The 21,230-nt window shown below is 40.5% G+C and overlaps 4 protein-coding genes across 10 annotated transcripts; 2 read left to right on the top strand and 2 right to left on the bottom strand.

Annotated features, from left to right (window-relative positions):
• The first annotated feature begins 1,347 nt into the window (after positions 1-1,347).
• On the top strand, positions 1,348-4,255 carry LOC104816879 (nuclear transcription factor Y subunit A-9). 6 transcript variants are annotated; one of them, XM_010545888.2, is made up of 7 exons: positions 1,410-1,507; positions 2,043-2,196; positions 2,297-2,594; positions 2,915-3,033; positions 3,152-3,226; positions 3,574-3,738; positions 3,812-4,255. In XM_010545888.2, the coding sequence occupies exons 2-7, from the start codon at positions 2,194-2,196 to the stop codon at positions 4,043-4,045; spliced, it is 894 nt and encodes a 297-aa protein (XP_010544190.1). In that variant the 5' UTR covers positions 1,410-1,507; positions 2,043-2,193; the 3' UTR covers positions 4,046-4,255. The 6 variants fall into 6 exon arrangements, with proteins under 6 accessions (XP_010544187.1, XP_010544186.1, XP_010544190.1 ...); XM_010545889.2 differs by having other exon boundaries at positions 1,434-1,507; positions 2,162-2,196; XM_010545887.2 differs by having other exon boundaries at positions 1,436-1,507; positions 1,700-2,196.
• Positions 4,256-4,676: 421 nt separating this feature from the next.
• On the bottom strand, positions 4,677-7,200 carry LOC104816878. The gene is made up of 5 exons (XM_010545883.1): positions 7,048-7,200; positions 6,118-6,432; positions 5,573-5,774; positions 5,255-5,483; positions 4,677-5,099 (listed from the first exon to the last, which is right to left on the bottom strand). The coding sequence occupies exons 1-5, from the start codon at positions 7,144-7,146 to the stop codon at positions 4,865-4,867; spliced, it is 1,080 nt and encodes a 359-aa protein (XP_010544185.1). The 5' UTR covers positions 7,147-7,200; the 3' UTR covers positions 4,677-4,864.
• Positions 7,201-8,445: 1,245 nt separating this feature from the next.
• Positions 8,446-12,656, top strand: LOC104816877 (nifU-like protein 4, mitochondrial). 2 transcript variants are annotated; one of them, XM_010545881.2, is made up of 7 exons: positions 8,446-8,642; positions 9,511-9,810; positions 10,081-10,245; positions 11,096-11,271; positions 11,851-11,954; positions 12,049-12,160; positions 12,308-12,656. In XM_010545881.2, exons 2-7 carry the CDS (start codon positions 9,603-9,605, stop codon positions 12,365-12,367), a joined length of 825 nt encoding a protein of 274 aa, XP_010544183.1. In that variant the 5' UTR covers positions 8,446-8,642; positions 9,511-9,602; the 3' UTR covers positions 12,368-12,656. The 2 variants fall into 2 exon arrangements, with proteins under 2 accessions (XP_010544183.1, XP_010544182.1); XM_010545880.2 differs by having other exon boundaries at positions 8,447-8,642; positions 9,534-9,810.
• Positions 12,657-12,761: 105 nt separating this feature from the next.
• On the bottom strand, positions 12,762-13,292 carry LOC104816876 (photosystem II 5 kDa protein, chloroplastic-like). The gene has a single exon (XM_010545879.1). The coding sequence runs from the start codon at positions 13,213-13,215 to the stop codon at positions 12,871-12,873; it is 345 nt and encodes a 114-aa protein (XP_010544181.1). The 5' UTR covers positions 13,216-13,292; the 3' UTR covers positions 12,762-12,870.
• Between the last annotated feature and the right edge of the window lie 7,938 nt (positions 13,293-21,230).

Below are 21,230 nucleotides of genomic sequence, written 5' to 3'. Positions count from 1 at the left end.
AGTGATCGTTCATACCACATCGATAACAAAGATTATCTCAAACATTGCGGAATCATATTCACGCACAGACGTAAAATCTTAGAATCTCAGATCCAGCCAATCATGTTTGGCTCTCAGATGGATCATATATTTCTCATGATCGAAATGATCTTTGAGTGATTCCCATAAATCTGCGGGATTCTCTTTCGTGCGATATTCATCTTTTAACGCATCGTCAAGATGGCGTCGCAGAAATATTATCGCTTTTTTCCTTATCAGTTTCAGATGTCGCTTGCCCTTTTTCGATTGTTTTGACAATCTTTTCGGTTTTCAGATGCATTTTGGCATCAAATGCCCATATCATATAATTTTTTTCCCATAAGCATCGAGGACAGCGATTTCAAGATTGACCAAATTCGATATATGTATCATATGTAACAACAGTAGATATAACCATGAATATATTATCAGGCGGTAATACCGTCCATATTGCATAAAGTAAATAGTTAAAGTGGCATAGTCATCCATCACAGAAATAATAAGATAAATAATGACAGAAATAATATTCATATTTAGGTGGCATAGCCAACCATTACGATAATAATAGTAATATTTATAGATATTCATAAGAATATTTACAGGTGGTATAGCCAACCATTATGATGATAATAGTAATATAGTAATACTTATAGATATTCATAAGAATATTTACAGGTGGCATAGCCAACCATTATGATAATAATAACAATATTTATAAACATTCATATCATTGACTGGTGGCTGAGCCGGCGAAGTCTATATGAATGTAATATAAATATATGCGATTAGTTATATATTAGTGACCGGTGGCTGAGCCTCCCAAGGTCTATATATAATGAAATTGAAGATGAATAGAGATGGATGATCATCCATTACCTTTTGTAGGATATTTTCTTTTTTTACCTCTATATCGGTAGAGTCTCGTACTGATAACGTGTTGAAAACGAAAGACGAAAAACAAGGGATGAATGTTTTAGAGAAAGAAAGAGTATGATAGAGAGAAGATGAGAAAGTTCATCGTATTTCGTATATATCACTTACCTATTTATAGAAAAATATAAGAAACTTCTTCATAGCGAAGAAATGTCAGCTTCTTCATAGTAAAGAATAACATAATATGGGTTCCACTCTATGAAAAAATGTCAGCTTCTTCATAGTGAAAAATAACATAATATGGATTCCACTAGATAATATGCAACCACTAGATATCTATTTGTATATTTACAACAATTACTAGGTTGTTCTTTTTTTAAAAAATGAATTAGTAACTCGTCTAATTTCTTTTTTTTTTCATTAAAATAAAATATTGAGGATACAGGCGCGATGAGGGTGAATCTGGGCTTCGTTCATGTGGCGAAACATGGCATTAAGGTGGGCCACCAGGGAATCAAAGAATGAATTTGAGCTTATCCCACCCAGAAAAAGGAACCAAAAAAAAAACCGCGCTGATGCTTCTGATTGCTTCGTCTTCCTCAAACTCAAATCCCAGGTACTTGTCCTTCTCCTATTCAAAATTCGAAGTAACCCCAATTCGTAATTGTTTTTACGAGCTGCTCATGGCCCTTTGTCGGGTTTATCCAACTGGGTTCTAGTTATTTTCTTTTTTCCGAATTTCGCAACTTTCTGTCCCTCTGGTCGATTTCATTCGCAAGCGTATCTGGGTTTTCTTTCTTCTGATCAGGGTTGAGCTTGGTTTTAGCTAATGAGTCCTTTCTCGGAGCGAATTCGCATGATTGTCGCTGCTAGTTTCGTTTGTTCTGTATGGTAACTTAAATTTTGATCTCGCGGATACAGTAATTGGTTTGATTAATATGAACAGTTTTGGTTGAGAGTATGTAAATTTTTCCAAGGAAAATAAAAATCCAATGGACTGTACTAATGCTATTTTTTGCATGATCTTGTCATTCACTTGGGGTTGAACCATGCGGCCTATGTTGCTATTTCTGGATGGCATAATTCTCAGTCTCCTCTTATGTGGACAAACTAGTTATGTTCTCTTGATGTTCTTTGTCTCATGTCCACAGTGCAGTTCGGATTATGTCTTAGGCCAGTTTCGGAACTGTAGCCATTGTTTCGGATTATGTCGTAGGCCAGTTTTGTGACTATGTAGTGATTGATCGTCTCACCGTTGTGCTCCTTGAAGGTCTCCAACCCGGGTGATCCCATTTGAGGGTTATGGTGAAATTTCCAAACCTGAGTGCTAAGTGTCTGATCAATTTCCTCTAGAACGTCCTATCTTTTCCAAGGGGATCGGTAATAATGATCTAACCTGGATTAGGGAATCGGAGATATGCAGTCGAAATCTGAGAGCGGAAACCAAGTAGTTGTTTCAGATGTGCATCCTGTATCCTCCTCATCTATAATTTCCTCAGAACCTTGGTGGCGTGCTGTTGGCTATAATGCAAATTCTTTTGTGGAAGCTGGAGAGAAGGGAGAGAATTCCGGGAAGCTATCTGTGTCGGAAAACCAAAATACTTTTGAATCAAATGGCGCAAAATTACCGCCTAATAATGCTGGAGTAGATAGAGGTGATCATTCACACAAGGAATCACATGTCACAGCATCCTCCCAATCAGGTACGTTGCCTGTTGTTCTAGTATTACCCTTTTCGCTCCTTGTTAGTATTATTGAACTATTTCCAATTATGATTCCAAATCGACCAAATATGAGATTGTTTTGTGACTTGTAAGTTTGTATGTTTCCGTTCTTCACGAACTATCTTGTAGTGGTGAATTCTACTTGTGGGCTTGCAGCAATTGATTTATGCTGAATGCTTATGAATTAGTACTGGAGCCAAATTCTAGCCAATAGATAACTACTCCCCTGAAACTTCGGTTCATGTTTACGCTAAAAATTCTACTCTCCTGAAATTTCCTTCTTTTGTTTTGATTATCAGGTGGAGAATACACAGCTGACAATCAAGAACTTACACATCTCTTATCAGTTATACCTGCTGCTGCAAGTGATGAATGCCTCACACAACCTCCTCAGCTTGAACTTATTGGGCACTCAGTTGTAACTTCCATCCATTATTATCTGAAACTCCTTTGAATCTGTTCGCTCTAGCCAATAAGTGTTGGCTCACAAGATACGGTAACTCACACTCACTTCCTTCTTTTCATGAATCTTGTAGGCATGTGCATCATGGAAACAATTCCAAGATCCATATTATGGGGGAATGATGGGATCATGTGGACATCAGCCTTTGGTATATGACTTTATTTCCAGACCCATTTTTCTTATTCGGCGACTGATGAGAAAAATGTGATGTTCATTGATCTTATGTGCCGATTAATCTATTATGGTTTCTTTATTCGATCCATAGTACAATCGTTTACCATCATTTGCATGATATTTGCTTCAGTTAATTATTTTTACGTGCTTGACCTATGCTAAGTCGAAAAGGGAAATCACATAAGGTTGGCCATTAGAGTTTATATATGATTTAACGCAGCATTTTTGTTGAGGAAAACCAAAGGAGGACCCTTCCATTGTTTTACTTGTTCTCTTTCCATTTCCATGGGACATATAATGGAATAACACTTTCACTGTCAGGGTTTTGTTTCGTACGGTGAGATGCCTCATACAAGAATGCCTCTGCCTCCGGAGGTGGCTCAAGAACCAGTTTACGTTAATGCTAAACAATATCAGGCGATCGTGAGACGAAGGCAGGCGCGTGCAAAGGCAGAGCTAGAGAAGAAGCTCATAAAATCGAGAAAGGTAAAACTGTGTTAATGGAACTTGTCTGATTGATTTATGCAGCATTCATATCCTGCGTTTTTTCTTTCGACAGCCTTATCTCCATGAATCTCGGCATCAGCATGCAATGAGGAGGCCAAGGGGTAGTGGAGGGAGGTTTGCTAAGAAAACAGAAGAGAAGGGCAATGCCGATGACACATCGTACTCTCCGGTGCACCAGGGCTCGGCTTATAAGAGAAGGGAAGAAGGAGACTGTTTGGGTCAGCAATTGAACAGCATGTCTTCTACGGCAAACCGGCCTTCTCAAACACGTCTTGCCATCAAGTGACCGTACACTGTCGGTGCCCAGATGGGGAAACACGGTCTGGACGCGGCAAGTCATTCTTGGCTCTCTCTCTCTCTTGTACATATGGATCGGCGTAGCTTTCTTGTTTGACGTAAGCCAAAAGGTTTGTTGGGGCATTATCAAATATATATTTACTTTTTGCTGGACTTCAGAGTATATCTTTTTACATCATTTACATGATTTTTTGTCTGACGGGTGTGATCATCGTGACCTATTTTAGAGTCAAACTGGTTTCACATTAAAATTATATGATGGTCATATTAGTTACACCGTTAAAATTAAATAAGTTAGTAATCCTGATGTGGACAATTTCGATTTGGTTCGGGTTTTTTCTTTTTTCACTTTGTGTTCAAATTAGTTCAATACAACAAAAAAAATTTAGCACAGAACCCAACTTAGTTCGGTCCCGACATTATTGGGTTTCGTTGTGTAAATAATAATCTCTCTAAAATAGAACAAAAATTTATTTTTGGTTCATCTCGGTTGACAGAAATCAGACAAGACTTCAACTATGTTTGGTCCGATTTGACCGGTTTGGTGTGACCCAAACCATTTGAAGTTGCTTTAAAATCAAAATGCTACCAAGGAACACAATCTAAGGCTGCTCTTGCTGTGATGTCAAAAGGCAATACCACAATCTCTATGAGCATTTTCATCTCCAATCTCCATGGTTATAAAGCTTTCATTGGATAGCAAAATGGAAACCCAAAAGGCTAATTTATTGTTACAAAATGCACTTCCTCTTTTCTTCTTCTTCTTCTTCTCTCTCACTCTCTCTTCTGTTTGATAGTTTCTATCTTATTATGTTCTCGAATCATCATTCTCCGAGTTTTCGCCTTCTTCACCGTGATCTTGGTCTGCTACAGATTCTACATCGGCCTCCATCTGCTCGGGACTTTCCGTGCTTCCATCCGCGGAGCTATTAGCCGTCTCCGTGATGTTAACGGGCTCCTGTTTCTCCATCATCCCGGAGAGAGCTAGCTTCGGTGACCACTCTAGGACATCATCAATGATGTTTGACATCCTTTTCTGGTACCTGAATGAACATGAAACAAAAAATTATAATTTTCGGGCAACGAGTTAATCCTATAAAACAGAAAATCTCTCGGTTAAATGTGACTACACTGCAGCAAGCATTTCGATGATCCCGAGTGAATCAGAGGTAAACTTTTTAACGAGAAGAGTGTTTACCTCGCCCTCGCAGCCTCGTCTGGGGCATGGTGCCTCAGCAGCACTATGACGACTACAGCAACTACAGTGTAGAAAAGCCGTGAAGTCCACTTGGGCGGTTCTTCCTCGTCTTTCTTTGGCCAGAAACGGAAAAGTTCCTTCAATGTAGCTTCCTCAGCCAGAATGTTGGGGAAGAACCAGACACGTTTTCCGAGGAGGATCCATATTGCACCGAAAACAATTGCTCTCACTAGAAAAAGAAAACCGGGGTAATTCAATAGTGTCAGGGTATTCGATCCATAGGAGAAGTCATCAAAGTACTAAATATATAGAACTTACCTAAAAGCAGAGTGAGTATCAGCAAAAGGATGCCCGCGCATGAGTAAAGAACAATCAGCTTGCAACGATGTGGATACACGGGAAACAAACAAATTGCGAGAGTCAAGACGGGCCAGAAGAAAGACAAGAGTGTTTGCCATAGGGGATGTCGTTTTTCAAACGTCCATGCAAAAAAAGCATCGGTTTCCGAGAATACTTGTTCCTGCAATAATTTACAAGCGGAAGGGAAATCAAAATGTTGAAGTACTGGCAGTGAATTCCCTCATAAGTATCAGATAACTACAAAAAAAAGTGTTTTAGAAGCAATTTCAATCTACTGTATTTCTCAAAAGCAACTCAAACATACCCTGAAGCCTCAAGGTTTTACGAGAATTCACGCAATTTGACAAGTTTTGAGAAGGAGAGAGATTCCATGATAGCTAATAAGGAATTGTTCGCTCAGTCTAACATCAAACTTAACATCATTATCAGATAATTTCAAATTAAAAAGGATTGCGGCGGAAAATGAAGAACGGTTTGCATATAACCAACAGAAATCGACTCACAGGGAAAATCTCCAAATGGGCTGGCCAGGTAGACAATTTTTTCTTCCCAGGACGAACAGTTTTCACGACACGATCACATCGCACCAAAAGGTTCTTCCTTAACAACGCGTTGGCAATATCTTCAGCCTCGAGGTCTTTATCTTCCTCCAATGTCTCCTTAGCCTCTGGGTGGTTTTTCAAGAAACTCACAAAATCTTTTCCTCTAAAGTATTCGACTCGTGTCTCCTGCAAAACAGCCCATCTCGATTCCAAGTCCTTGTGGTCTCTGACTTTCTCAGCAAACAATTGAAATGTATCCTTCTTGACAGGTTGCTTCTACAGAAGACAAGATACAGTAAAATCAGAAGAAAATGGTCTACCAGACACAAACAGATGAACTCTAAATGACAAAGCAGCAACTAAACAATACAAAAACCGAACACTCCGCATTTGCCAATTGCCAATGTAAAGAATCGCACACTGTGGTATAAAAAGCGATTCATTCATCAACCCAGAAATTATCAGTCACAGTACTATATGAACTACAGAAAAAAAAATCACACGAAGAGGAGATAGTAACATACTAACATAACCTATAAACCACAAGGGTATACGAAAACTGGAAAATCACAAAACCCATGAGATTAAACCAAACATGGATGAATGCATAAACACGTATATCTGCACCATCATACACAATCAAACAACAGGGCATAAGGAAAAGGGAAGTTTACAAAAACCCAGAAGATTAAACCAAACACAAATATGCATAAACACGTACATCAGCAAATTCATACACCATCAAACTGAAAGAATATAATTTCGAAAAAAGAGAAACACCACAACCACTGAACAAAAACATCGGAAATTTACATGATCGATTAGATCAAAAGGGGCCAAAAAAAGGCAAAACTTGGGAAATCAATCAAATGTAACAATGAAGAAACAAACCCTGGGAGGAGTATCGGAAGCGGAATCTCTGACGGCAGAGGAACCAGATCCCGCCGATCGTTTCACCCTCTTCTTCTCGGCTCCGACCGGCTTCTTCATCTCTCTCTCGAGACGGGAGTGTTTTTCGATTTGTTTTTTTTTTTTTCTTACCAGATCCAATGCAATGCCTTTTTACGTGTTATAATAACCAAGCAGCGTACCGAGAGTTTGGTGTTGTGTAGACCGGTTTAACCGAAACCAAACGAATTGGTGTCTATTTATTTATTTTCTATTTTTGTTTATGGCGTTTTATTTATTTATTATTGAAATCTGCATATAGCAAGTTCGTAATGTTAATGTTTGTATGCAAAGTTTTTTTTTTCTAATTATAAATTGATTTGCATATTTATTGGATTTGTGAATCACCGACCCCTTAATAAATGATTCAAGATACTTTTTACCAATAAAAAAAGGAAAAAGCTTAAGATGATTCTAAATTTTTTTGGAAAAACGCTCTCAAGCTATTTTAAATATATGATGATTCTAAATCCATGTTCCTAATTATGGCTAGATATAATTTTGGGGTGTTAGTACGGTGACAGTTTGAGATCCATTCACAATAAAACAGTGGATTTGGATAATACATGTTTGAATTGGATTTAAATAAAAATTAAATGGTATATTTTAAAAAAAAAAATCTAAAATTTTTAATAAAAACGGAACCGGACCGAACTAAACCAAAATCAAAACCAATCCGAACTAAACCAACGTCCACTTTGATCACTACTTTCACTCCCACTCTTAATACCATATTTTGATAGGTTTTTAAGCACCAAATGTGAAAAAAAAAATTTCTGGAAAATATTATTCGTTCTTTGTTGAAAAGAATTCGGGGTTTTATAACTTTAAGGCTACCGCTTACGGCCATATGTTAGTCTTTATCTTTGTTAAGGCTCATTAAAATAAAATCTATCGACTTGACTCGTCTTGAATAGAAATTTATTAACAAAACACTAACATATTTTGAAATACTCAAACTCAACCTTTTTAAATAATCAAACCAAACGTAGAAAAATCAACCCACGACCAAAATGTCAACTGTCAATTGTACATTCTGTATTATCATTTTCTTATTTCATATATTAATATAAAAAAATATATAAAAAAATGTAGTTTTATAGTTTTTTGGGAAATAAAACTTGTGAAAAATACTCGTATGCATATTCCATTATTATATTATATATACTGCTCTAAATAAAAAAGTTTATTCACATTTATTTGAAGAAGGAAATAAAAAACCCTAAACCGGCCGGGTAAACCATTTCACGGTAATAACTCAATTTATCGATCTGTCAAATTTAAACCGGTAAACCTAAACCGGCTTTTACACATCGTTCGGGAGCTCATGAATATCGAGAATTTTCACAGATTTTATCGCAATCTTTCGCGGCCAGTCTCTTCCTTCCTCTCCGGTCCCCGGCGATTCTGTTTCTTCCTTGGATCTCTGGCCTGGTTTTCCCTCGCGTTCTATCTGTACAGTTTCACTTGGGAATCTGCTGTTGTATCGCTTTGCTCTCGCGATTCGTTGCCTTGTCCGACTGTTGCTTTGATTTTCGGTAAGAATTTAGATCCTTCTCCATGTGTATCTACGATTTACTTTGGCTTATGCCTTCGGTTTTTCTCTCTTTTATTTGAGAGAGAAAGATGTGAAGTAAACCAATGTCATTGCGGTAACTGGTTACGATCTTGATTGTTGTCGAAAGGGTGGCCTTCCTTTTGCCTAAATCAAATTTATCTGGTCTTTTGCCGTATCTGTGAAACAACCCTGTGAACTTGCACCCTCTTGGAAGAACTTTGAGGTTTTGGTTTTTTGGGTTTCCTGTTTTTGTAACAACGGTCTGGCTGTTCCAAACAGAGGTACATTTCTGCGTTTTCCTGGGCTAAGGGGAAGTACTCTTCAACTCATAGAGGCTGGAAGATCACATGTTCGTTTGAATTTACAGATATTTGATTACTTTTCTTAGCGTTGTAGCAATTTCCAATGGACATTAATGGTGTAGGGCAATTTCTGAAATCTTTTTTGTGTAATGGTTGTTTGTTTGAGTGAGCATATGGATTTAGTGGGGACTAATTCTGCGAATATTGCAGTAACATCTATGGTATCTGCATATCTGGATCACCATCATTTAGCTGTACATACAAGTCATTATCTAATATATTGGATCACTAAATATAAGTGATATGAGTGCTTTGTCTTTTAGTTTCCCTTTATTTGATGGTTTGGGTTTCAATGGAGCGTTGGCACCCTTTTTAAAATATGTTGTTTTAAATCCGTCCGAGTGTATGAAGTCTGTGTTTTCTATTGTAGTGATTTTATTGTTGCTTTTCTTGGCTTACAATTGGAGTTTCGGAAATTCATAACACTCTGATCAGTGCCAACCCTTAGGCTTAACCATTGTTGAAAAAAATGTATATCAACAGTAGTTTGTTGTGCAATTGAAACACAGGCATAGACGGTAAGGAAGGACAGAGATAGCTTTTGGCAAGAGACGGGTAGATAGATTACAGTGATAGCCATGAGAGGAATTGTGAGGCTTTTATCTTCTGTTTCACGGTGTGGAGCTCGTGAGATTGTTTGTAGGGGATCAACTTCTTATTCTTCACTGGTATCTCGGCGCTTGCTGTTCATCTCGGTGACAAATTCCTGGGATCATCAGACAACAAATACTGCTCCTATATTTTCAAGATCGTGTTATCTCTCCGGGAAATGGAACTGCTTGGGAGGTTTGGCTGTTCTGATCAATTAATCTTGCATTTGTTGTCATGGTTCACTGTTTTACGAAAAAAAAAACACAACTGAAAGATTGGAAAGTCGACCTTTTTTAATGTATAAATTAGTTTCTTCAATGCAGCATTGATTTGCTTGTTCTTCTCCTTGTCCTATAGAGGTTGCGCTTTTTGGCATCTGGAATTTGTCAAGCGTGTTTTAGACAACCGAATTCTAATATCATTGAAGCTCAAAGATTTAATCAGTTGAGTTTGTGGCTATTTCAGAAGGGCAGAGGAGAACAATGTTTATCCAAACACAATCAACACCCAATCCTTCTTCTCTAATGTTTCATCCGGGTAAACCAGTCATGGAGGTTGGAAGCGCAGACTTCCCTAATGCTCGTTCTGCTATGGGTTCACCTTTGGCTAAGACCATTTTCGCGATTGACGGTAATCCTCCTTGCTGCATCTGTTCTTATGTGATGGGTCCTGTCGAGATGGTGGTTATAGTTTCTTTTGTTGAGTGCATTCTCTTGGCATGATTTGTAGGAATCTCTAATCATTTCTAACGTATGAAAGGTGGATTTGATGTAATGTTTGCTGTAGATGTACTGTGACAATATGCATGGTGCATCATAGAGTGAATTGGCATCTTGAAGTTCTTAGATTCTGCAGGAGAGAAAGTAGACTAAGCATATACATTGCCAGCTTTCCTATTGTTGTTATCCTAAACATTGACGTCTGACATGTGTTCCTTTTCATAGATTGTGTTTTGGAAACATTTTGGTTGTATCTTTTACATATTTCTGAAGAAGCTTGTTGACTAGAAATTAGAAAGTTCAAAAACTGTTTGCATTGAATACATTTTTTAGGCAAATAGATATGGAAGTCATATTACATCGCAGCTTAAAAGACAAGAGAAGAACAATAGTTCACTTCGAAAGAGATAAGCAAATCCTTTTATAGACATCTAACTTCAGCAACCTATGGGAAACCTCTGAACTATCCAATATTTGTTTCCCTCCTGTTCTTGATAACTATCGTTTTAGGTATCCTTAACCAGTGAATTTCACCTGTTCATGGGATCATTCTATTGGGTTTAGTGGCTTGTATGTGGTTTCAACTTTTGTGCTCAAGTTACATATCCCGTGAAATACTGGCTTGTAAGTGGTTTAGACTATTGGACTATTGTATTCGAGCAACTGCTTTGTCTGCCTCCTCAAATTTCATTTTTGTTGGTACAGGGACCTTGGATTTCAATCACTTCCTTGAGAACTAAGCTACTGCTCTTTCCATACAGGTGTAGTTCGAGTTTTCTATGGGTCAGATTTTGTCACTGTAACAAAGTCAGATGATGTACCATGGGATGTCCTCAAGCCTGAAATTTTTGCGGCAATCATGGATTTCTACTCTTCTGGCCAGCCTTTGTTTCTCGATGCAGAAGTTGCTGCTGCCAAGGATACGGCCATTCATGAGGTAAATTGTGCAATATTATTCTTTATAACTTCCTACTATTTTTACTTTTTCCAATAGTTAGTTCCTCAAGGGTTGTGCTCTTTAGAGTTTCTTTCAGGTTGCTCTCTTCTTTTCTAGTTTACTAAATTCAGCCCTCTGTCTATGATAAATCATAATCCATTTACAAGTTACAGTAAGTAGAAATTTAGATGATTATGTATTCTTGTTCTGTGAGGAAACATCGACCAAATTAATTTGGAGAAGAAAGTTTTTGTATGTTGTGTGAGAACGTTTAAAAGTTTTGCCAAATGTTATGCATACTCTTGACATAGGAGTGCCCATCCAGGATTATCCTACAAATCCCAGCCCTGGTTCCTGGTTCCATACTATATGCCTTTTTGATTCGGGAGTTCGTAACATTATCATTTATGGTCTCACATGGCAAAAATTTTTTGAAAGTCGTTCAACTGTGTTCCTGTTTCCCTACTATAGGGTTTGAATGATCACGAAGTGGATTTTTATTAAGACCCGATATCGAATATTGAGTTTTGGTGGGCTGCATCTGGTTCCTGTAATACAAACCTAAACTTTGTGATTCAGGATGATTCAGAGACCGTAGCAATGATCAAGGAACTGTTGGAGACGCGGATTCGACCGGCTGTCCAAGATGATGGTGGGGACATTGAGTATTGCGGGTTTGATCCGTAAGTTTGCTTCCCCTCCCCAAAGGTTCTGGCAAGTTATTCGCTTCTTTTATCTCTTAAATAAAAATGATGGTATCTTCGGTGTTTGGATTAGGGAAACGGGTATAGTTAAACTCCGGATGCAAGGAGCTTGTAGCGGTTGTCCGAGTTCATCTGTTACTCTGAAATCAGGAATCGAGAATATGCTGATGCATTATGTATCCGAGGTAAAGTGATAGGAGTTCCAAAAACAGTTGTCATCTCTACACTTCACTGCTATTTGCAATACAAAAAAAGCCAGATTTCCACCTTTAGCGAGCACCATTTTACTGCAAATCGCGATATTGTTCAACGAATCGTCGGCCGAAATGCAGGTAAAAGGCGTAGAACAAGAAGTGGATGAAGAAGCTGGAACTGGCCAGATGGAGCAATAGGAGGTCGGATCAAGAAACTTGGCTTCTGTGTACTGAATAAAAACATAGCAAAACTGATGGGTGTCGGCTGACGATTCTCGAGCGCATCAGCAATGGCCCCCGAGAGGAAAAATCATGTAATTTTCTCCTTGATAGGTAGGATGATGCTTCTTCATCACCGGCATTCAGTTTCTCCAGCTGACATGTCTGAATGTTTTGTTTGCATTATCCACTGTTTTTTTTTAATAATCCAAATCGATTATTCAGACATAACCACAGTATCCGAGATTCGGTTATCTGATTTTCGGGATCCATATCCATTATCCAAATTATCCGAGGATTTGGAGACAAGGGTGACGATTGACAAGAAACGATATAATCATCGGATAGAGAAGAATTTCAGGGACTTGTCAAAGAATAGAGAACAGGGTTTCTGTAAATTGATCGATATCATTACAGACAGGCCAGACAAGAGAATGGAGCCGAAACCTTAAAGAAAACCAGACATGTTTTTGTACGGCCACTCACTTGTGGCAGATTTTTGCAGTGGGCATCGTAACGCAGATAGGTGCATACTTCTTCTTGGCTCCTTCTGTTCCTCGCTTCGGCTCATCCTCCGCCATTGCCGCCTTCGCCAGGGTCGCCGCCGCGGTGACAGCCGCCGCGAACATGAGGTCTCTCCTCATCGATATGCTCCTCGTCTGTTCTTGCTTCACCGTCGATTCCTTAGCCCTGATTCCAGCCGTCGAGCTTTCGCCGCCGGTGGAGGCCCTCACCACCGCGAGGCTTCGGCGAACGGAGGCGGCGTTTGACGGCGGCCTCACGGCGGAGGAGGGAAGGCATGAGGCGGTCATCGTCATCGACGCCATTTCTTGAGCTTCACGTCTTAGATCTCTGTCTCTTGTTTCTGCGTTTTGAGTTCACTTGTTTCTTAAGAGGATTGTGGAAATGTGGGGAAAGGTTGGGTTTCGAGGGTTATAATCCATTTCCTTATCCACATATGATCTGAGGCAAATGGGTTTTCGCCACGTGTCCTTTTCTTTATCTGTTGTTTTGAAGAAACTGGTGATCTGAAGGAAAACAGAAACGTTTGATGTCCTGTCCCACCACATGCCCACTGGGGCTTATGATTTGGTTGGTGGTTCTGTGATAAATTTTAATTTATGATGTGGGTAATATTTCTTTTGATTATTTCTAGATTTTTGTTTCGTTTTGTCGTTGTATTATTTTGGTTTTTATTCTGTCACGTTGATTTATTTCGCGTTCAATTTTTTTTGTTACAAAAACATATGTTTTTAATTTTTATTATATTTAATATACAATTCATTTCCAATTTGTATATCTCAGTCAATTTGAACACACATGTGGAAGAAATGAGGGAAGTCCATGACTTGAGGTTTTATAATAAAATTAGATAAATATGTGGGTCTTAATTTTTTTTCTTGTTTCAAATCTTTACGTTCTTGAAAGTTTCCACCGAGAAACTAAGAGCTCTGGAGGATAGACAATGAGTAGTTGGGGAGAAGGTAATAGTATATATGTTGTATCATACAGACAAGGAAACTCCTCTGTCATATATTTGGTTTCCTTTCTCGTTGACCTTAGGTTAAAAGACAAGTGTTGTATATATCCGTGTTGTTTTACTAGAAATACACAAGTTTTCTCCGGCCGTCGTTTGCTTATGTTCCTAACGTGACATGGTATCAGAGCACGACACAACCCACACACCGATCTAACCCCTTCGTTTTCATGTCTACCGAAACCACATCTACTGTACCGATCCCGAACACCGAACCCACGAATCCGACAATGAACACAGCGACGATTCCTGACCCGACCATGACACCTCGACGCACGATTTCCCCTTATGATCTCACCCCGAGTGATAATACGAGGCTGATTCTCTCGCAGCCGCTGTTGCGTGGAGATAACTACGACGAATGGTCGATCAACATTCGGCATGCCCTAAAATCTCGAAAGAAATTCGGTTTTGTCGACGGCTCGATCTCTAAACCTGATGCGACCTCGACAGATTTTGAAGACTGGGACACCAACAATGCTCTCATCGTATCTTGGATTAAGAACACTCTCGAATCTCACCTTCGGTCGGATGTCGTTCATCGAGAGTATGCCACCGACTTGTGGGATTATTTGAAAAGAAGATTCGGCAAAACAAATGCTCCCCGCCTTCTTCGAATCCGAAGCGAGCTCGTCAATTGTCGCCAACACGGTCTAACCGTCGAAGCATATTTTGGCAGGCTTAGTAAACTTTGGGATGATCTTGCGACTTTTCGGACTCTGAAATCGTGCAAGTGTGGTCGCTTCTCATGTGATATTGCTGCATTGCTTGAGAAAGAGCGGAACGAGGACAGACTTTATGAATTTCTTTTCGGCTTGGATGACGCCCGTTACGGTACTGTGCGCTCGAATCTCCTTTCTCGACAGCCACTTCCAAATCTTGAAGAGGCCTATAATGTTGTAGCTCAAGATGAGGAATCCAAGAAAATTACCCAGTCCTACGATGAACGTCATGAAGCTGCTGCATTTTTGGTTCAGACGAAACAACGACAACAACCGCGTGAGAAGGACAAATCTGTTTTGTGCTCTCACTGCAACCGTTCCGGTCATCTGGCTGATGTCTGCTTCCAGCTCGTCGGGTACCCTGAGTGGTGGGGTGACCGCCCCCGCACTCGACCTGGCGTGACCGGAGGTAGAGGACGACAACAGACTGTTTCCACACATGGTGATCGATCTATCGGATTTGCCAGAGCCAATGCCATGGTAATTGCTCCGTCTGCTCCGACCTCCTCTGTTTCGACCACCGTGTCTGATATCGCCAAACAGGGTCTAAGCGGAATCACTGGAGATCAATTGCAGACTCTGATAAATCTGCTCAACGCAACCCATGCCGACAATTCCGAAAATCTCTCTGGTATGAATTCTTGTTCTCCTTGGATACTTGATACAGGTTGCTCTCATCATATGACCGGCATTGTGTCCTCTCTGATTGATATTACTGTTATCTCGCCGATCTCTGTCATTCAACCGGATGCTCGGCAAGTAATTTCAGTTAAATCGGGATCTGTTCTTCTCGGCACAGGCCTACGGTTGTCCAATGTTCTATTCGTACCAGGGCTTCGATGCAATTTGATCTCCATTTCCCAGCTTTTGGCTGAATGTGACTGTCTCGTCACTTTTGCTCGTGATTTGTGTATGATTCAGGACCGCACTACCAAGACACCGATTGGAGCGGGTGAACAATGAGATGGACTATATTATTTTCGTGGAGCAGCTAGGGTCGCGGCAACACAGACACGTGATCGACAGTCTATTGATTTATGGCATAACCGATTGGGCCATCCTTCTTCACAAGTTCTCTCCCAGATTTCTGTTTTGGATTTTCCGTATAATGTTTCTTCCGACTCTAAGCATTGCGATGTGTGTTTGCGAGCCAAACAAACACGAGATTCATTTTCTTTGAGTTCGAATAAAAGTTCTGCGATTTTTGAGCTTATACATTGTGATATATGTGGACCGTATCGCACTCAATCGTTATCGGGTGCCAAATACTTTCTCACTGTGGTTGATGATTATTCACGGGCTGTTTGGATATACTTGTTGACTGCGAAATCCGAAGCCTTCGTTAAACTACGTCACTTTGTTGCAATGGTCGAATGCCAATTTAATACGCTTGTCAAGACTATACGCTCCGACAACGGCTCTGAATTTGTCAGCATGAGGGATTATTTTTCGAATCATGGGATCCTACACGAAACTTCTTGCGTAGGAACACCGCAACAAAATGGACGAGTCGAACGCAAACATCGACATATTTTGAATGTCGCTCGTTCGTTGTTATTTCAAGCAAATCTACCGACTTATTTTTGGGGAGAGAGCATTTTGACAGCGGGTTACTTAATTAATCGGACTCCTACTGCTGTTCTCAATGGTCGAACTCCTTATGAGCTTTTACATAGACAGCCTCTGTGCTATGATCATCTTCGCATCTTCGGTAGTTTGTGCTATGTCCATAACCAACATCAGGGGGGAGACAAATTCGTGAGCCGCAGCTCTCGCAGTTTGTTTCTTGGTTATCCCGTGGGCCAGAAGGGATGGCGTGTTTACAACCTCGACACGAAATGCCTATCTGTCTCGCGTGATGTTATTTTCTGCGAAACTGAGTTTCCGTACCAGACTTCTGAGGTGTCTAGTTCTTCGAGCTCTGGGTTGTCTCTGCCGCCAGTGTTTCCTGTTGTCGAAGACGATACTGTGCCCATCCCTCGATCTGTCTCAGCTACAGAACCCACTCCTCCGACCCCTTCGACAGCGCCCAGTTTTTCTGAAGGTACAGACCCGCCCTCTGCTCTTGGCTCCCCATTGATTTCTTCCAGTTCAGGCCACGATGACTCTGCTTCGTCCGAGCCTCGCTCTCTCTCGGTGTCTCGTACAGCGAGCGATGCCTCACACACTTCTCCACCAGATGTGAGCTCTAACCTTGGGCGTGGTCAACGCCAACGGTATCAGAATGTCAAACTCAAAGACTACGTGACAAATGTTGTCCAAGTTTCTTCTTCTACAGCTCCATCTCCTCTGTCTTTCTCGTATGGAATCTTGTATCCAATTGATGATGTTGTGTGCTACGATAATGTATTCCCACAACACAAGGCTTTTCTGGCTGCTGTCGATTCTTCACTAGAACCAAAATCCTATTCTTCAGCAGTCCAGGACACGAGATGGAGAGAGGCCATGCAGGCCGAAATTGCTGCCCTCGAGCGGAACCAGACATGGACACTTGAAACGCTTCCACCGCATAAGAAATCCATTGGCTGTAAATGGATTTTCCGGAATAAGTACAGATCCGATGGGACAGTCGAAAGACATAAGGCTAGGCTTGTGATACTTGGCAACAAACAGACCGAAGGAGTGGACTATGACGAAACATTTGCTCCCGTAGCCAAGATGGTGACTGTCCGTACATTTCTGGCCGTCGTTGCCGCTAGAAAATGGGACGTTCACCAAATGGATGTGCATAATGCTTTCCTACACGGTGATCTTCATGACGAGGTCTACATGAAACTACCACCGGGTTTCACTCCTTCCACGCCGAATCTGGTTTGTCGTCTAAGAAAATCATTGTACGGTCTCAAACAAGCACCACGGTGTTGGTTTGCCAAACTTGCTTCGACGTTACGAGGTTACGGTTTCGTGCAGTCTCAATCGGATCACTCTCTTTTCGTCTTCGACAAGTCTCCGACTCAGCTCCATGTCTTAGTGTATGTTGACGATCTCCTCGTTACCGGTAACTCGGCCTCGGCTATTCACGGGTTCAAGGCATACCTCAGCTCTTGCTTCCACATGAAAGACCTCGGACCGTTGAAATATTTCCTTGGGATCGAAGTGGCTCGAAGCTCGGTGGGTCTCTCTTTGAGTCAGCGAAAATACACAATGGATATCCTCCGCGAAACCGGTCTTCTTGGCGCAAAATCTGCCTCAATTCCTCTTGATCAGAATCATCGACTTTCTGTCTCCACCAGTCCCATCTTGCCGGAACCAGAACCCTATCGACGGCTAGTTGGCAGATTGTTGTATTTACTTGCCACTCGACCCGACATTACGTACGCAGTCCACACGCTCTCTCAATTCATGCAAGCTCCTCGACAAGACCACTGGGATGCTGTCCTGCGTGTGGTTCGCTACTTGAAACGCAATCCCGGCCAAGGCATCTTACTTCGTGCAGATTCTGACCTCCGTCTCTATGCCTGGTGCGATTCAGACTGGGCGGGATGCCATAAGTCTCGGAAATCTCTTTCCGGATGGATTATTCAGCTCGGTCGGTCCCCAATTTCGTGGAAGTCCAAGAAGCAGGCTACTGTATCCCTTTCTTCGGCCGAAGCAGAATATCGAGCTATGGCTGTCACGACTTGTGAACTTCTTTGGATTAAGGGTCTTCTCCGATCACTGGGTGTCTCTCATTCTGACCCGATGCGTCTCCATTGCGATAGTCAAGCCGCTCTACACATTGCGGCAAATGACGTATTTCATGACCATACCAAGCACATCGAGGTCGCTTGTCATTTTATCCGTCATCATGTTAGCTCGAACGTCATCTCTACTCAGCATGTGTCGACGAATGAACAACTCGCCGACATTTTCACGAAAACTCTTGGACGTAAGGAGTTCGACGTGTTTCTGTTCAAGTTGGGCATCCATGATCTCTATGCTCCAACTTGAGGGAGGGTAATAGCATATATGTTGTATCATACAGACAAGGAAACTCCTCTGTCATATATTTGGTTTCCTTTCTCGTTGACCTTAGGTTAAGAGACAAGTGTTGTATATATCCGTGTTGTTTTACTGGAAATACACAAGCTTTCTCCAGCCGTCGTTTGCTTCTGTTCCTAACGTGACAGAAGGAGCGTCTGGTTACATCGCTTCGTGGATCGTCAAGCCTCTCCTCTCCCGTGGTTACACCGTCAAGGCCTCCGTTCGCGATTCCTTACTCCGTCGACTTCTTTTCAATCCATTTAAGAATTGTTTTTTTCTATCAACTAATAGAGAAATTTTTTGACGATTTGGAACCGTTGTTTCGTGTGTAACTGAACTCAACCAATCTCCTGTTCCTTTTGGACATGATGGTTTATTATGTAGGGTTCCAGGATATTATGATAAACCTTTTGTTTTACAAATCAAAATTGAGATAAAAATCCAAATTTATTGCATTTAGATTCACGAATCTTGGATCCATAATCTATTCGTTTTGTTTTTCTGCAGATGATCCAAGGAAAACCGAGCACTTGCTTGCGCTAAACACTACAAAAAAACAGCGTTTTTGCAACGAAATTTGCAACGAAATTAATTTCGTTGCTAATTTTGCAACGCCTTAAACGATTTGCAACGAAACAATTTTACAACGAAATCGCAACGAATTTACAATGCTTTGCAACGCTTAGCAACACAGCTATTTTCGTTGCAAATTAGCAACGCAATTTGCGTTGCTACTTGCAGCGATTAACAACGCTATCGAATGTACGAAAATGTTGCAACGCTTTGGCAACGAAACAGTAACGAGTTGCAACGCTTTTACAACGAAACATTTTCGTTGCTACACGCAACGAAATTTTCATTGCAAACAGTAACGTTTTTCAACGAAATTGCCACGCAATACTATTTCGTTGCTACTGAGCAACAAAACAATTTCGTTGCTAATGACATTAGCAACGAAATTTCTGCGGTGTCAGATTGCTCTTTTTGTTAGCAACGAAATTGCGTTGCAATGTTTTTTAGCAAAGCTATTGCGTTGCAATCGGTGACAGTTAGCAACGAAATTGCGTTGCAAAGCGGTGAAAGGTATTAACCGGTTTTTTACTTTGCAACACAATTTCGTTGCAAGGGTTTTAGGTTAGTAACGAAATTGCGTTGCAAATAAATTTTATAAAAACCCCATTCGTTCTGCTTTTCACTTCAAACTTCAAAAATTCAAAAGAAAAAAATGACATCGAGTGGAAGTGATATTTATCACTCTAGACGATGGTTATACGAGAGAATCGATGCATCTACGGGCAATTTGAGCATCCAATATGAAGAGGGGTTGCAGAATTTCATGCAATTTGCGACAAGTCAGAATCAGTGTGTAAGAACGGGTAAAATATATTGTCTGTGTGCACGATGTGAAAATTCTAAATTTCTTAGTCCAGAGGTGGTTCTAAAACATCTATTCAAAAGAGGTTTTGTTCCAAATTATTATGTTTGGGTTTATCACGGTGAAATGCTCGATGTTGTTAATGTTCCTACCATTAACGATAAATTTGTTGGGAGGAGCAGCGAACCAACTAACCGTTACGTTGATATGGTTCAAGATGCATTCCCTTCTCAGTTTTGTTCTAAGAGGGAAGATGAAGAACCAAACAACGAATCAAAAAGGTTTTTTGATTTGTTGGAGGCAGCTAATACACCTATATATGAAGGGTACGTAGAAGGTGTTGATGCGTATGACGTTTCAACAAGACAAAACTTCAACTTGAGAGCAGTGTTGATGTGGACAATTAGTGATTTTCCGACTTATGCAATGTTGTCTGGGTGGAGTACTCATGGACATTTTGCATGGATGAGATTGATTCATTCCAATTAAAACATGGACGGAAACCATGTTGGTTTGATTATCACCGCATTTGACGATACATCTTCCAGATGAAGCAATCCTTGGAGAACCAGTTCAATTCAGATGGATGTATCCGTTTGAAAGGTTCTTCTACCATCTTAAGCGCAAGGTGAAAAACAAGAATAAACCAGAAGGTGCAATCGTCAAACAGTACGTTAATGAGGAGGTGATGTTTTTTACAAACTACTACTTCGAGCCTCATGTCCAAACGAACACAGAAGTGTATCTACACATGCAGACGAAGAGCGACTGTTTGAATACAACGAAATTGTGCCAGATATGTTCTATCAGACTGGACGGCTTAGTGGAAAATCCAGTCGACGTTGGTTAACCGAAGAGGAGTATCGACACGCACACACATACATCTTATTGAATTGTGAAGACATTTGACCCATTGAGCGTTTGTTTGACGAGGACATGATACGTCAACATCCAGATATTGATGGTGGTGGTCTGATCAAGATGAAAGAAACTTTCTTCTCAACTTGGTTATGTCAGTATGTAAGTATTAGTTAACTTCTTTAATTTCTGTCTATGTTTATTATTATAATATTAAATGTAACCATAATTGTCTCATTGATTTCAGGTGCAATAATCACCGCATCATCCAGTCTGGTTGAAAGATTTGATCCACGGTCCATAGATAAAGGTGACATGTTATCCGATCATGTTCACAAGAGGATACACGTTTCACACATTCGATCATGGTTCAGAACGACGAGTATC

This window comes from Tarenaya hassleriana, unplaced genomic scaffold, assembly GCF_000463585.1.
Source record: "Tarenaya hassleriana unplaced genomic scaffold, ASM46358v1 Cleome26, whole genome shotgun sequence".
Classification (NCBI taxonomy): Eukaryota; Viridiplantae; Streptophyta; class Magnoliopsida; order Brassicales; family Cleomaceae; genus Tarenaya; species Tarenaya hassleriana.
Note: the sequence above shows the minus strand (reverse complement) of the source record. Positions and strands in the feature narration are given on the sequence as shown.

What these genes read in the sequence shown, in the direction of transcription:
- LOC104816879 (XM_010545884.1), top strand. Translation starts at nt 1,367, where the DNA reads ATGTGGCGAAACATGGCATTAAGGTGGGCCACCAGGGAATCAAAGAAT. An exon ending in TCCTCAAACTCAAATCCCAG is followed by an intron (nt 1,508 to 2,296) that starts GTACTTGTCCTT and finishes AACCTGGATTAG; the next exon opens with GGAATCGGAGATATGCAGTC. An exon ending in AGCTCATAAAATCGAGAAAG is followed by an intron (nt 3,739 to 3,811) that starts GTAAAACTGTGT and finishes TTCTTTCGACAG; the next exon opens with CCTTATCTCCATGAATCTCG.
- LOC104816878 (XM_010545883.1), bottom strand. Translation starts at nt 7,146, where the DNA reads ATGAAGAAGCCGGTCGGAGCCGAGAAGAAGAGGGTGAAACGATCGGCG. An exon ending in CCCATTTGGAGATTTTCCCT is followed by an intron (nt 5,775 to 6,117) that starts GTGAGTCGATTT and finishes AAATTATTGCAG; the next exon opens with GAACAAGTATTCTCGGAAAC. An exon ending in GATACTCACTCTGCTTTTAG is followed by an intron (nt 5,484 to 5,572) that starts GTAAGTTCTATA and finishes TTCTTTTTCTAG; the next exon opens with TGAGAGCAATTGTTTTCGGT.
- LOC104816877 (XM_010545881.2), top strand. Translation starts at nt 9,603, where the DNA reads ATGAGAGGAATTGTGAGGCTTTTATCTTCTGTTTCACGGTGTGGAGCT. An exon ending in AGGATACGGCCATTCATGAG is followed by an intron (nt 11,272 to 11,850) that starts GTAAATTGTGCA and finishes TTTGTGATTCAG; the next exon opens with GATGATTCAGAGACCGTAGC. An exon ending in GAGTATTGCGGGTTTGATCC is followed by an intron (nt 11,955 to 12,048) that starts GTAAGTTTGCTT and finishes TGTTTGGATTAG; the next exon opens with GGAAACGGGTATAGTTAAAC.
- LOC104816876 (XM_010545879.1), bottom strand. Translation starts at nt 13,215, where the DNA reads ATGGCGTCGATGACGATGACCGCCTCATGCCTTCCCTCCTCCGCCGTG.